The sequence below is a fragment of the Rhinopithecus bieti genome, unplaced genomic scaffold (genome assembly GCF_001698545.2).
Source record: "Rhinopithecus bieti isolate Rb0 unplaced genomic scaffold, ASM169854v2 scaffold_6380, whole genome shotgun sequence".
Taxonomy (NCBI): Eukaryota; Metazoa; Chordata; class Mammalia; order Primates; family Cercopithecidae; genus Rhinopithecus; species Rhinopithecus bieti.
In genome coordinates this window covers 5259285-5275304 of record NW_016806642.1, presented here as the reverse complement: position 1 = coordinate 5275304, position 16020 = coordinate 5259285, and the positions used below count along the sequence as shown (strand labels likewise).

The following is a 16020-nucleotide window of genomic DNA, read 5'->3' as shown; positions in this document are numbered from 1 at the left end:
CTCATGCCTGTAATCTCAGCACTTTGGGAGGCCGAGGCAGGCAGATCACTTGAGGTCAGGAGTTCAAGACCAGCCTGGCCAACATGGTGAAACCCCCTCCCTACCAAAATACAAAATTAGCCAGGCATGGTGGCATATGCCTGTAATCCCAGCTACTCAGGAGGCTGAGGCATGAGAATTGCTTGAACTTGGGAGGCGGAGGTTGCAGTGAGCCGAGATCGCACCACTGCACTCCAGCCTGGGCAATAGAGCGAGACTCAGTCTCAAGAGAAAAAAAGAAAGAAAGAAAGAAAAGAAAAGCATTATTCATTCCACTCTGGGTAAACACTATTTTTCTTTGGGTGACTTCTGACCCTTAATTTCCAACTAATGCCCATCAGAAGTAGGGAAGTAATTTGCCCAGGAGCTGGAAGACATATTGATATTCTGATTCAAGGACTCAAGCTCTATTACGATTAGTTTAAGCAAAAACTACAAATTATACCTAAAAAGTACTCGTTTTCACTTCAATGCCCTTCCTGCAGCATCCAGATCAAACACATGCTAGGAGGAATGAAAGAAACCTTTGAAAGGTCTTTGAGACTAAGTAGAAAGAGGGAGATCACTTACATCTACAGGATACCTACTATGTGCCTGTATGGTGCCTGTTGCTTTACATATTCATCTCCATTTAAAACTCACACCCATGCTGTGGGGTAGGTGTGATTAACATATTTCACTGAGGTTCAAAGGGGCTATAGAACTTGTCTAAATCACACAGCCAACCACTATCTACGTAGAGCTCTGACCAAACTCAAAGCTCATGTTCTTTTACCAGACACTCTGCTATCTCTCATTTAAAGATTTTTCTGAAATAAATACAAGCATGACAATAGGTTCCACCTCTGGATTCCACCATGCTGATATCCATTATATGATATGACATCAAAAAGCTTCCCACGCTGATGAAGCTATCTATCATAGTATTACTCAGTGTGTTAGTATCTGAGTATTAATCAGTATAGCGATGTTGAAAACCCTTGGAATATTTCTTTCCCGGATATATGTGCAGAGGACACAGTGAAAATTCTGAGGACTGGTGAATACTAGTCACATGAGAGAGGAATTTAGATGAAAGTTAAATGTAGAGAAGACAAGGCAGTTTTCACCACTTAGAATTTTTTTTTAAAGAACATTTTCATTTTATTTTAAAACAAAGCAGTTCCTCTTGAATTCTTCAAGCCAAACCACAAATACATCCATTAAAGGAACAGGGAAGCCTTGACATATGATCAATAAGCTGCTGGAGGGCCAGTAGCTCCCAGGTGGGATTCCTGAGAAGACAGCAGGTTGGCATCAGCTGTGCTCAGGGGTTTGTGTGGCTTCTCCCAGTCGCCCTCAGCAGCCCACCTCTAACAAACTGATCATCATGGAATCCTACTTTTATAACTCCTTTGGAGCATTTGATTTGTTTTTCTCATTTCATCATCACAAAACCATGAAAGATCAAGTAGGAATTTCCAGCCCTGTTTTACCGTATGAGAAAATCAAGGCCCAGAGAAGTGAGAATACTTACCTAAGATCACAAATGAATTCATGGAAACCAGGTCTCCTACCTCTAGGACCACTGCTCCTTGTTCTACACCAGTGATCCTCAACCAGAGGCAATTTTGTCTTCCAGGGAACATTTGGCAATTTCTGGAGAGATTTGGCCATCACAAGTGGGTGGAGTTGGGGGATGCTACTGGCATCTGTTGTGTAGAGGTCAGGGATGTTGCTAAACACCCTACAATACCCAGAACAGCCCACACAGTGAATCATCTAGCCCAAAATGTCGAATGTTGGGGTTGAGGAACTCTTTTCTACACTGTACAATTGTAAACTATAGAATAATAATATTCAATAGTAATTTCCATTTATTGTGTGCTTACAATGAGCTGAAAACTATGCTGATACTTTTAGGCATTATCTCATGTTTAAATAGTTCTATCCCCCTAAGAGTAGGGTTTTATTATACCCAAGAAAGAAAACTGAGACTTGGAGAGGTTAAGTAACATGTGTCTGAGGTCACATGGTTAATAAGAAGTGGACCCAGGACTCACATCTGTAGCCAGCCTTTTAAACTGTAGTTTATGCATGTATGTTTGTGTGTGTGTGTGTGTGTGTGTGTGTGTGCAAACAGATAAAACTTGAGAATAACTTCATTTTACAGTGAGTTGTAAGCTAATGGGGCAGATTTGAAATGATCCCTTTTTCTCCTCCATCCCAAATGAGACAGAGTCTCATAGGAAAATTCCTGCATTCTTTAGCTAACTCAAAGTTAAGGAGATTTCAGAATCTCCATGGGGTTTCTCATTTTCCTACTGATAACTTTTGTTTTAGTTTCTACTAAGTAAAGCTAAAAGAAGCATAGGTCTAATTAAATAGAAAATGTGAACGTTTGTTGTACTTTCTCTAATAAAGGCGCTTGAGAACAGTCTGCTGCAGATTGTTTTATCTGTGAACTTTCACTCCAGAGCAGAATATAAAATTAAGTACAACCAAATATGGCTGTTGTAAATTCTGGGAATTGGCTTGGCTAGGATTATATGCATATGCCCAGACAGTGCTTAGAGAAAGTGAAAAAAAAAAAAAAGAAAAAAGATAGTTTGGGCAAGACCTGGCTTCTCATCCTCCATGTCTTTTCTTTCATGTCCCAGGCATCTAACAATTAGAATTACTAATTATTTATTCATTCACTCACAGAAACCAATATATGTTGAGCTTCTACTGTGTCTCAGACCCTGTGAACAAGCTAAATCAGACCATGCCCTTGTGTAGCCTACAATCTAATGAAGGAATCAGATGGAAAAAAAAAAAAACACATGAATCACATTAAGTATTGTCATATAGTTCCCAATTTTATGTCTGCTCTTATGTGCATGGCATTTTAATGATGATTGCTGCTTGTTGAATACTGTGCTAAGATACCTGTGCCGGCATCTAGCCTAGGACATAGTTGGTGCTCAATAAAATGTGTTGAATTAATTGGTTAAATCCTCACAGTAAACACAAGATAAAGGTATCATCTCAATTTTCCTAAAGGAAAAACAGACAATGTTGTTTTTACTGAAGCCAAGATTCAAACTGGTTCCATAGAACTTCAGATCCATTCCTCCATCTACCATGCCATAGCTGTTTAAACAATAGAGTCCTGATTATTTCAGAGGAACACACATTCCTTCATTTTCCCTTTCCCTTTGACCATTCTGATCTCTCTGGGTCTTTGGGATGCTGTCCATTGATTTTCTTATTTGCAGCTCCAGGGATATAGGAATGGAGCCCCCAGTCACAAAGACATCTATTCTGAGAGATCCTACTGTGCTCCTCTTAGATGCAGCCCTGATATAGACTAGCTCCCCAGCAGCTTCACCCACACCTCACAGGGCATACCCTTCTCCCATTAAGTACCATCTCCTCTCTTTCTGGAAGCCCCTTGTCTCCTCCAGTCCTCAGAGTTGGCCTTCTTCTCTGCCTGCAAAGCTTCATTCACTATGCTTTTACCTTTTGTTGTGGTCACCTTCCAAGTCAAATATCTTGGGTTGGGTGTAAACTAAATTGAAAAATAAGCATTTTGCCTAAGTTCTTTCTGACTGGCATCTAGGCACACTGCCTAGGTTCACCATTTCACTGCAGCCCTTTATCATTGCTTTTCTATGCAGCTCTGCGGGCGCAGCTGTGGAAACTGTCAATACCTCTGAGAGCTCCTTTTGCAACAATCTGTCCATTTTACTTTGGTTGTATTTTATTAATACCACAAGACTTATGTGTCTCTCTCTCTCTCTCTCTCTCTCTCTCTCTCTCTCTCTCATTTAGATCCACTATTTGTTTCTTTCTTGATTTGCATGGGAAGGCAGAATCCCGATTGTACTGGTGTTTTTATATTTAAACTGTGGCCCTTTATTTTACCCTTGATCAAATCCTGAGGCCACATTTCTTCCCCTAGCCATGGCAGCATGTCTGTTTCTCCTCTAAGTAAAGGTTTCTCCCTCTACCAAATAGAACTTCCAAGCAGCAGTATTGTTTTTACTCCTAAACCAGCTTCACTGAAGAGTACCCATGATAAGAAAAATGGTGAACCATTTGGCTCCATTTGGAGTTTTCATACCTAGCCTATTGCTTTTATATTTCCTTTTAAGTCATTGGCTTGCAACAATTTGCCAAAGGGCGCATTGCCCAGTTTTGTGCCTGAATAGCCTTGACTTGTCCCATAACCTTACAAACACCCACCCTGGGCTCCACTTTGTTACAGAACATATTCTGCAACGTGGTGGTTTACAGTTCGGGGCAAGGCAGATGTTTTCCAGATTGTGAACGCTGCCGTTTTTAACTTGCTCTGTCAGCAGCCTTCTCCCATATTTCATAGAAGACCTGTTGTAAGGCAATTTGTCTTTCAGCCATTTCTTCAAACTAAAATTGAACATTACAGTGAGTTGGATGGTGGAGAGGGGTAAAGGAGGAAGAAGTACAGCACTGTTTTATATAGTTTGAAGCTTTCTGGAAGAGTTATTTTTATACTACAGAGATTTTCAAGATGTGCTTTCATTTCCAGTCTCTATATGTTTTCAACAACAAAGTAAAGAACAATAGTGACCCAAAACTTATAGCTAAGTCATGTTCCATGAACATTTTTAACCATAAAATAATTTTCTCTCAAAGATTTTTGTTGTTGTTGTTCCTAGTATATATTGAGTCATTTACCCAGTGTGTAAGCTGCTCTAGCAATAAGCTTCTGAAACCTCTGAACTCTTTGGGCTCACCATCATGCCAGTAAGAAGTGCTTATTGGTATCTTAACCTTTGGTGACAGAAATCTGATATAACACCACAATGATTGTTGCCACTGGCTTTGTAACAAAGTGTTTTTTGGTTAAGCTTCTGGCAGGAAACATATGGCACAAGCCAACAGACTAACTAAGGGGAATGTTATAACGTAATTATTTAGGAAGTAAGGCAGAATTAGGAGAAACCAACAAGGAAAGGTGCGAGACCTGGGGCTAACAGGAATGGGAGGTATTACCATCCTAGATCAGTTACCTCACCTTGTTGAATATAGCTGAGGCTGAAGAGAGGACTGTCCAGCACATACTGTGGTCTTTGGTAGAGGGATACAGTCAAAACTCAGCAACCCAGCAAGGAGGAAGCCAGAGGAACAAGGGTTTCAACACATACTCTTCTCCTGTCTTTCATCTCCTGCAAATGACTCCCATAGATTCAACCTAACTAGAAGCCACAGGTCAAGGGTATCCATTGATACTATCAGTAGAGGTTGGCCTCAGCAAGGAGCTGGTCAGAAAGGACTGAGACTGGATCTGATGGGCTGAGGATACTTAGGGGAAATGTCATCATTGACTTTAAATCACTTCATAAGAATCAGCTTTAAATGAATTGTTTTAAGAAAGAAATGGGCTTGGGCTCGGTGGCTCACGCCTGTAATCCTAGCACTTTGGGAGGCCGAGGTGGGCAGATCATTTGAAGTCAGGAGTTCAAAACCAGCCTGGCCAACATGGTGAAACCCCGTCTCTCCTAAAAATACAAAAAAAGAAAAATTAGCTGGGCTTGGTGGCGGGTGCCTGTAATCCCAGCTACTCAGGAGGCTGAGGCAGAAGAATTGCTTGAACCCAGGAGGGGAGGTTTCAGCAAGCTGAGATCACACCCCTGCACTCCAGCCTGGGCAACAGACCGAGACTCCATCTCAAAAAAAAAAAAAAAAAAAGGTTCAGTAAGGGCCTAAATAAGTTCAACTCAATTTATAAAGTCAGAGAACCTTGGGAGCAACCATAGAAATCATCTAGCCTCTACTTGAACATTGCCAGACATCTCCAGAGACAGAGAAATCCTTCCACTCCAAAGTGATTACGGAATCATTCCAACTGCTCAAAAGTTCTGCCTTTGTAAGCTAGAAACCAAAACTCGTATGCAAAGTCTGATTTTTTAAAAATGTTGGCCACTGATTCAAATTTTTAAAAAAAACCTAATAATGAACAAGTCTATGGACTAGATTCAAATTTTAACTTCTGGATAATTTCTTACACAAATATGAAGACATATATAACATCCTTCATTTGATTTTCTCTTTGGCCTAAAGATCACATGGATCCTCCTACATTTCCTTCCCCATTCTTCTCCTCTAGGTGTTTCCTGCTCCTTTAGAGCCCTTCTTAAAAATGTGGCTCTGAGAAGACACCTTTCAGTGCTTTTTAACCAGAGCAGGTAGAAGAGGACCACGATGTTCTTGATCATTACCCAGTATTGTCAATGAATACTATTATGTTGCTTATAAGTGCCATATATGAAATTTTTTGAGCAATTGCATCATGCTGTTGCTGGGTTCATCTGAGCCTTTAAATCTTCAGTAAAACTTATTAGTAATCTTTTGTTTGTTTGGGGGGTTTGGTTACATCAACAATTATTTAGTAGATTTGTCTAATCATGGATTTTATAAACAAGGTCTTTAACCTAAAAGCAACTTACCATATTTATTTTTAAAATTTCCGCTTCTGGTTTGGATTCATTATATTAGCCTGTTGAGTATGATCCTCTACAATTTTATTCCATAATTAAACCATTAGGTATCTTTCCTAGATTCTAACCATTTCAAGTTTGATAAACGTATCATCAACGATAATGTTTAGCAGGCAGGATTCCTCAAGCAGAGCCCTTTACAATTTGATGTTGATTGACTGATTAACATTATTAAAGAAAGGCAGATGATGAATTACAAATCCATCTGATGATATTATTATTCAACCCTTCATCTTGTCCATAAGAATGTCATGAGTCACTCAAGTCATTTCATCAAATGTTTTGCTAAAGTGTAAATGTGCTTGGTCTATTACTAATAATCTCATCAAAATGAAAGAGATTTAATTTTATACAACCTATAGAATTTTGTCACTTAAAGATTGGCCAGATTAAAAAGTAGGCAAAGGACTTGAATAGACATTCCTCCAAAGAAGATATACAAATGGCCAATAAGCATTTGAAAAGATGTTCAGTATCACTAATAATTAGAGAAATGCAAATCAAAACCCCAGTGAGATGCCATTTCACACCCAATAAAATGCCACTATTAAAAACAATAGCAAGTGTGAAGAAATTGGAACTGTTGTGATTGGTTGGTAGGAATGTAAAATGGTGCAGCTGCTACGGAAAACAGTGTGAGGTTCCTAAAAACATTAAAAATAGAATTACCATCCGATCCAGCAATCCCATTTCTGAGTACTTAATCCAAAAGAATTGAAGTCGGGGTCTCAAAATATTTGTTCACCCATGTTCACTGCAGCATTATTCATGATAGCCACAAGGCGGAAGCAACCCCAATGTCCATCAGTGGAGGAATGGATAAAGAAAACATGGTATATGCATACCATGGAATATTGCTCAGTCATAAAAAGAAGGAAATCCTGTCACATGTTACAGCATCATGAACCTAGAGGACATTAGGCTAAGTAAAATACACCAGTTACAGAAAGATAGATACTGCATGATTCACTTATATGCGGTACCTAAAATAGTCAAAATCATAGAAACAGAAAGTACCATGGTGGTTGTCAGGGCTGGGGGTAGGAGGGAAATGGGGAGTTATTCAATGAGCATAGAGTTTTAGTTTTGCAGCATGAAAAAGTTCTGGAGATTGGTTGCACAACAAGAATATACTTAACATTACTGAAATGTAAAATTAAAAATGGTTAAGATGGTAAATTTTATGGGGTTTTTTACAATTAAACATCTTTTAATTATTAAAAAAGATTAGCCCCCCCAATTCTTTTATAGAGGAGGAAACTGAGGCCCTGAGAGTTTATAGAAATTTTAGTGAACTTGTGTGGATACCAGTTACTAAGATTTTTCCCAAATGCTCACAAATGAGTTACTCTCCCTAACTTATTGTAGTTAAAACCTTTTCTGCAGGGGAAAATTTTAATCAATGTATATGGCCTATTCAGCTTTTTTTTTTTCTTTAAGAATTCATTTGAGAATACATAAGGCAATAGATCATCTACTTAGTATTTCCATCATCAAGTCAAGAGAGTGAATGCCTGGGCCCAACCTGCCAACTGAAGGCCTAATTACCTCTCTCTCTCAGCTTCCAGGCATATGCCTAAATCACTGGTGCAGGCCCCTATCTGCTACCAACCTGCTTATTTTATAGTTTTCAAATAATAAATCGGTAGTGATTCCTGTTTGTTGTCTATGTTTTTAAATTTTTTTCAGTCAAGGTTGTATTTTAAACTTGTTTAATTTCCCTTGAATTCTAAGGTCCTGTAAGATTTCTTCCCACTTTTGCCATATTTAAAACCAGAGCCTTTTCTTATTTTAATTTAAAGTAATATCCCAGATGATGTTTCACTTTATTAAAAGTACTTCTTTAATAAGAAATCATGATTACTTTGCTTTAAGCTTCAGGATAAGAAAGGAGTATTTTCTCCATTATATTTAATTACTAATCAAAGTATTGAATATCATTGTAAAAATAAAATAGGAATGTCAGATGTGAACTGTGATACCAAATTGTCGATTTTAAAAGGAAATTAATCATGTGATCTACCCTAAGTCGTTGGTTTCAAAAAATCTCAAGTATTTAACTTGATGTAACTAATATGTGCATTTAACTTTTAAGCAGTTATTCCGAAGTATTAAAAATCTTCAACATTCTAACTTTCAGTCAATTTTCTCTGCAATGCATTGGAGGTGTCCTTACCCTTTAAAATGACTAGTAAGAATAATGTCCATTGTTCCAAAGTGATTTTCTTAAAATAGTATGATTCCCACCAGATATTAGTCTTCATTGAAAGAAAACTTTGGACTCTTAAGGAGAATAATGAAAAACAATTACGTATAATGGTTTGGGGGTAATTTTGATTAGTAATATAATTTACTAGAAGCACTGAAGGTAGACAGGCTTGCATTCCAACCCAGACTCTGCTACTTTGTAGCTTTGACAAGTTATTTTTCCTTTCTCAGTCTTAATTTCTCTATGTATAAAATCAAGATAACACCAACATGCCTGCCAGGTTAAAATGAGGAATACAAATGCTAGGACATCAAAAAGGACCTAGGCAGATATTAGTTTTCTAATTTTTCATTTTGAAGGATCATTGTTCTGTGGAATATTTTTATATAAGGTTTTCAGAGCCAGCAGAGACTGAATCCCCTTCTGGCCAAATGCAGAGAGCTGCGTAGGGAAAGAAGCACTTTGTATGGAAGACTTAGAATGGGCCTAAATGTGTTTCTGTCACTTCCAACATGACCATGTATTGTTCTCCTTAATTATTTCACTTGGCATAAAGACATTTGGCTCCTGGTGCTTGTTAGCATATCCTCAGTGTAATCAGAAGGAGCCAAGCTTGACTGTTTAATGGATTCAGCTTCTTGAAGTTTGTTCTCCTGCAGACCTACAGGGGGATTTGTCCCAGGCCCTCGTTTACAATAGAAGACCTTCCGTGAATAATCTGATAGGGCATGAAAACAGAATAGACTCCTTTATTTGCCAGACAGGTGAGGCCCTACTTTCTCTTGTTGCTAAAAATCTGGCCTGGAAAAATGACTAGCATTGCATTAGTACTAAATTAGCCTCATTGCTTTTGCAATCATTACCCTCAAAATGATTTCACTGAGAAACCAAGAATAACAACGGAGACTTTACCCCCTTAGGGTACTGAGAAATTTGAAAATGGTTTATAATGTTAATAATAGCCATAACATCCAACAATTTATGGCAATTTTCAATGATCCAAGGTTCTTTCATGAACATTATCTCATTTGATTCTCACGTGAACCAAATAAGATTGGTAGAGCAGATACGGTTATTCCTGACTACCAATCTTATTCATTCCATTGAATAAATGAGGAAATGGAGATCAGAGAGGTTGTTTCTTGTTTAAGATTATTTAGCCCAAGACTTCCAGCACAAAACTTTTATCTGTGAATCCCCCTCTAGTCTAAGGGTGAAGGGTAAACATTGAGTGGTAACTGGTACTAGAATAGATTTGTTGCCTACAGCAATTCTGTGAAGTAGGTATTACTCCCATTTTACAGATGAGTTTGCTTGGAGTGGTTAAGGGCCTACTGAAGGTCACGTAGATCATGAAAAAGGCATTATTCGGAGGTTTCTGTCTCCGTACCCTGTGGCAGACAGTCTTCTACTCAAGTGATTCCTTTCTATCTATAGGCATGTAGACACAATCATTACTGGTGCACCTAGCACTGACTAGAACGGCCTCCAGTGATGCCTGGGTCACATATTTACCTGTAACAGTGTATAAAGCAGGGATTGTCTGTAATCCCAGCACTTTGGGAGGCTGAGGCAGGCAGATCACGAGGTCAAGAGATCAAGACCATCCTGGCCAACATGGTGAAACCCCGTCTCTACTAAAATACAAAAATTAACTGGGCATGGTGGTGTGTACCTGTAGTCCCAGCTACTCAGGGGGCTGAGGCAGGTGAAAGGCAGGTAAATTGCTTGAACCCGGGAGGCAGAGGTTGCAGTGAGCCAAGATCGTGCCATTGCACTCCAGCCTGGGGACAGAGCAAGACTCCGTCTCAAAAAAAAAAAAAAAAAAAAAAGGATTTCAAAAGCATCACATTTGGCAAAGCTTCAGTGTTATTCCCTTCCTTTCAGATCACCCTCATCCTTCCTACCTCCATGAAACAAGAGGAACCCTACTACGAGAAAATAGGGGCAAAATTCTCCAATTATTGGCAGTGAAGTGTAGTAGCTAGAATGGTGGGCAAAAAGCAAGACCTACGATGGAATCCCAGCTTTTGACTTACTAGCTGCATGTCCTTGGGCAACTAACTTACTTAACCACTCTGTCTTCCAGCATCTTCACATGTAAAACTGAGGATAAGGATGTCATCTACTTTATAGAGTTGACTATGACATAAAATGAGTTTATGAAAAGCACCTGGTCCATAGTAATAATAGCTAACATGATTTTGCACCAGGTGAAAATATTTGATAAATATTAAAATTGGGTGTTTTTTTTTTTTGTTTGTTTGTTTTTTGAGACGGTCTCACTCTGTCACTCAGGCTGGAGTACAGTGGCGCAATCACAGCTCACTGCAGCCTCAACCTTCTGGGCTCAGGTAATCCTTCCGCCTCAGCCTCTCACGTAGCCAGGACTACAGACACGCATCACCATGCCTGGCTAATTTTTGAAATTTTTTGTAGAGGTGGGGTTTCTCCATGGTGCCTAGGCTGGTCTCCAATTCCTAGGCTCAAGCAATCTGCCTGCCTCGGCCTCCCAAAGTGCTGGAATTACAGGCATGACCCACTGTACCCAGTCTAAAATTCTTACTATTTTTATTCTACTCTGTAACCAGATTGAACCCTTCTCAAGTCTTTTTTGAGGGCTAACTCACAGGGCACAGTCCCAACACCAGGTTTTGGTATTCCTTTCGAATAACTGATATGCCATATCTCACCTGCCAAACAGTTCCCAAATAAGGTGTGTACAAGTAAAAACTACATATAGTTTATTCTCATTTACATGTACTAGGGTAACTCATCATTTAAAGGAACTTTTTGGGTCTTTTCATCACTCTTTTTATACTTCCAGTTTAGCGTTTTCAGGACATGTAATTATCTTTCTTCTATTTTTCTTACCAGACAATGAGCTCCTTAAGGGCAGAGGACATGTCATACTTAATTTTGTATTCCTAGTACCTACAATAGTGCCTGGCATGGGGTAGCTTTTGTTTATTGACTTACTGAATGAGTGGAAGGATAATTGAATGAATGCATGGTTAATTCTTTTGTAAGGTAAATAATAATCTCTGAATTTTGTGTCAATTTGAGTTGTCACATTTTGAGTTTTCTTAAAGATAGCTGATCTTGGTTATCAGGGCATGGCATTATGTAACCCCTCTAATTACTATCCCATAATTCTGTGTTTGTTTTACCAGTCACATAATTCATTAACGACAATATATGCCTAAGTATTTGGTTTCAATGATCAGGCTCAAACTGATAAAAAGAAAAGTATGTCTCATGTTCTACACATATTATATTCTTTTCCAAGCAATGGGATATAAGATTTCAAAAATATACTTCAAAGTGTTAGCACTCATAATTATTGGGCTCATATGAAACCATTTAAGAATTCTGGGGTTTCAATAAAGTGTCAGGTTATACAGTGCTGCCATGCTGGAAGGAATTATAGACACCAACCAAAACAGACACTTCACTTTTGCAGAGGTAAAAAATGAGGCCCAGAGACATGAATGTTTTGTTTAAGGTCACACAGCTGATCAAAGATCAAACTGACCCTGACTTCAGGCCCCCATATTCTCAGGCCAGTGGCTTTTTGGACACTGAGACTAGGAGTCCTTAGTAATGTTGATTCTGGAAGATGCAGGATTGGCCCCATAAGTCCAAACCAGCCAAGACAAGGTCATGATTTCTAGAACACCATCTTGTGGGGGCTGATCTGGGCTGGCAGCCAATGGAAGAAGAGTCCTGTGGTCCACATTAAGGCTCTTGGATGTATACAGTCCATTCACATGGCGTTTAACTTTTAAGGTGTTAGAGAAATGCGGGTCTGCCACTAAAGAAAGGCAACATCAGAGGGGCACCCACACACATACAAAGTCTTCATAATGTCCCTCTGCAGTTTTTAAACATTTGAACTTTAAACTTTTAAACTTCAATAAATTATGTTGAAGGTCTGATGGAAACAAATGGTAATAAGCAATGGATTCCTTTTTTCTCACAGTGGATTTGTGTGTATAGAAGAATAGAAGAGGTGGTTCATTTTAAACTATGCAATGTAATATTATACATGTTACTTTAAAGAGTATAACTTTGGCTCTTTTTCATTTCTGTACCCAGATTCAAAGGATTCCAAGGAGAAGAATAAAATGGAAATCTTGTACATACTCGTGCCAAGTGTTGCCATTCCCCTGGCCATTGCTTTACTCTTCTTCTTCATTTGCGTCTGTCGCAATAACCAGAAGTCATCATCACCACCAGTCCAGAGGCAACCAAAACACGTCAGAGGTCAAAATGTAGAGATGTCAATGCTGAATGCATATAAACCCAAGGTAATGTTAGCAGTACAGAGCTGCATTTGTTCCATGGGTTTCAAGTTAAAACAACATGTTATAACCCTCCCAAGCTTAGAAATCAAATGATATGGAATCAGAGTTTTGTAAGTGCTAAGGTTCATTTAAACCAAATGCAAAGATGAACTACCTACCTCTATCTTTTCCCAAGACGCTTTCATCAGTATGTCTACTTCAGTGTTGGGCCAGCTATATCACTGCCTTGCCATAGAGTTGTTGGGCTAGAGGTGATCCCCAAGAAATCATCCTGGCCAGCCCGTCAGGACTCAGAATGTGAGCAATTTTTCAAAATTTCAAAGAGGAAATTTCGTACTTTTCCATCCAAATTGCAAGAGAGAACAAAATCCATCATTGTTCACAAACTTCACTGTCAAGAAATCCTTTTGTTGCATAATGTGCAAATAGTTAAAACCACTGTACTATATACTTAAAATTATTAAGATAGTAAATTTTGTTGTGTTTTTTACCACAATTAAAAACAAATCCTTTGTATGCCTTACATCCCTTTTTCTTTGGCTTAAGTGTATTTTAAGAGAAATGTTGTCCTTCCAATAGTCTTTGAATGCTGTTTTATGACAACTAACTTTAGCCTTCTCCACTTTGAGCTAAATCAACCCCTTCCCTTTTGTTTTTCATCCACATCTTTCAACATTTGAGTTGCTCAAGGTCCTGGCAAGGAAGCCAGGGTCACTGGCCCTTACCTTAAAGGGAGCCCCTGTACTGCATCTTGGAACTAAAACACAACAGAGTCTTTCTTTCAGGAAAGCCAGCACCATAACCCCAGGCCTCTCAGCAAAAATATTTCATTTAAATAATTTAAGACTCTTGCATCTAAAAGCCTGGTTTTTTTCTAATTATTCCAATTCCATAAGAACATTCATTCATCCATTCAACAAATATTTATCTTCCCTGTGGACTAGTAACCGTATTATTCTTTTGACCCTCATAAAGAGGAGAAGCATCACTTTTAATACAATTTTAGGAAAAAAAAAGTCTTCACACTCAAATTAACTAATCCTCTTATCTAATAAATGGAGTAGCATAATTGGGCTGACACAGAGCCCTCATTTTTTTTTTTTTGCTTTACTGTTCAGATTTTTTTTATTTAAAAGTCTTGAAAATATTTTTGCTATTATAAAGTAATATTTATTAATAGGATTTGGAATTCCTTACATGATAAATATTCAGTGTATATATTCTGTATTCAGCAAAACCACTGTTCTCTTGCTGAGTGTGAATTTTTATCATAAAAAAAAAAAAATCTAAAGATCCTGAAGACCATAGAGTTCACACAGTAGCCCGGAGGATGGGCAGAGGTGGGGATTCAACTCTTTTGACATCCCAGTTTCTGGCTAACTGATTTACATTTTTTATAGCATTTTATATAATATCACATTTAATCCTTACTACTTAGTGCTAATATAAAAGTAGTGAAAGCAAATGGACAGGGGTTAATATTGCTGCACATTCACCTAGTTGACCTGGCAGATACTTTTACCTAACGCATGACTTCAAGCTTCTAGTGCAAGAGTAATTGTTCCAGGAGACTCTTTCCCTTTCATTTCTGTTGGTAAATGTTGAGAAGTCTTAGAAACACCAGAACTCTGGGTGGGGGAAAGACCTAGATCAGTTTGGTTACAGCAGACAGCAGTTTGGTGCAGTAGCCACCATCCTGGAAAGATGTATTCCTCATTGCCAGGGCAGGAACCATGGAAGAATCATTTTCATTTTTAGAAATTATCAATTTTGTGGGTTAGCCTTGATCTGCAATTTAATTCTATTTTTAGTGGAGCTTTGTTTTATATCATATGGTGTCCAACAGAGATCCCAGAAAGCTTTGTGGCATAAATAGAAAAAAAGCTAATATATACATCGATGAATACAAACTGTCAAAAACAATACCAGGAGCTTTTACATCCATTATCACAATTAATCCTCACAGCTATTATATAAGGCAGGTATTATTATTACTATTGTACAACCAGGGTAGTTGAGACACAAACAGACTAAGTAAGTTGAGCAAGGTCCAAGAGCTAGTTATTAGAGGCAATAAAATGTGAATACAGGATTTTTCACCTTTTCTAAATAGAGCCGGCCCTTGCTCTTGCAGAATCTGTGATAACTTTTTCACAGAACAGATCAAGTGGGCAAGGAGGAGGGAGGGTTAGGAAAGCAACTGACTGTGATCCCATTTGGTCAGTTTGTGCTGCAGAGTAACCACAGGCATTCTCCTGGCTTCTGACAAATCTTTAAGGGGCCTGCATGGCAGTCACTGAATGATGTAGCCCTAGCCCTGCCAGGGACATGTACAATTTGCCTAGAGCAATAATAGTTCCCCATCCTTCATAGTCAAAGACACAAATGTAAAATATAGTGGCATGAGTTTTCCCAGAGACTAGGTGAAGTAAACATTGTTTTCATAGTTTCTGGATCATTTCTGAGGTGTGCCTTGCTAAATCTCCCAGTGTCAAGATTTGTCCAATATGAGGCTTAGAGCTTAGCCTTCAACTGTTCACAAACACTCCTGAACCAGAGAAGTAGAAACAGCTTAAATATTTGAATGGGTTGGGGAGGGGAAAGGAAACAACAAAAACAAATGCTAACTTTTTTTTCTGACCCTTCTAAGGGACTTGGCTCCGATCACATTTGAGTTATTCAATTGTTTGTTTTGGTTCTTACTGAGTGCCTTTCCTGGAAAAAGCACAAAGGACTTTGTAGACCTTAAAGAAAATTCCTAAATGTAAACAGAAAATCTCTAAAACTGCTTTGGAAGGTCACTGACACATAAATATTACATGTACCTATAAAATCTGAAAGGAAAGGACACACATAAGAAAGAAAGAAAAAAAAGTCCTGAAAACAAACACTCCACCAGAGCACAAGCAAAAGAATATTTGGAGGCGAGGATGAAAAAGGAATGAAGGATAGAAGCCAGTCT

The 16020-nt window shown here is 38.5% G+C and overlaps 1 protein-coding gene across 1 annotated transcript in view; it reads left to right on the top strand.

The window, feature by feature from the left end:
- ROR1 (receptor tyrosine kinase like orphan receptor 1) overlaps positions 1-16020 on the top strand; it is a 418261-nt gene that overhangs the window by 383175 nt on the left and 19066 nt on the right. Inside the window, exon 8 of the mRNA XM_017877197.1 lies at positions 12850-13061. Coding sequence (XP_017732686.1) covers positions 12850-13061 — 212 coding nt within the window. The remainder of the gene's footprint in view (positions 1-12849; positions 13062-16020) is intronic.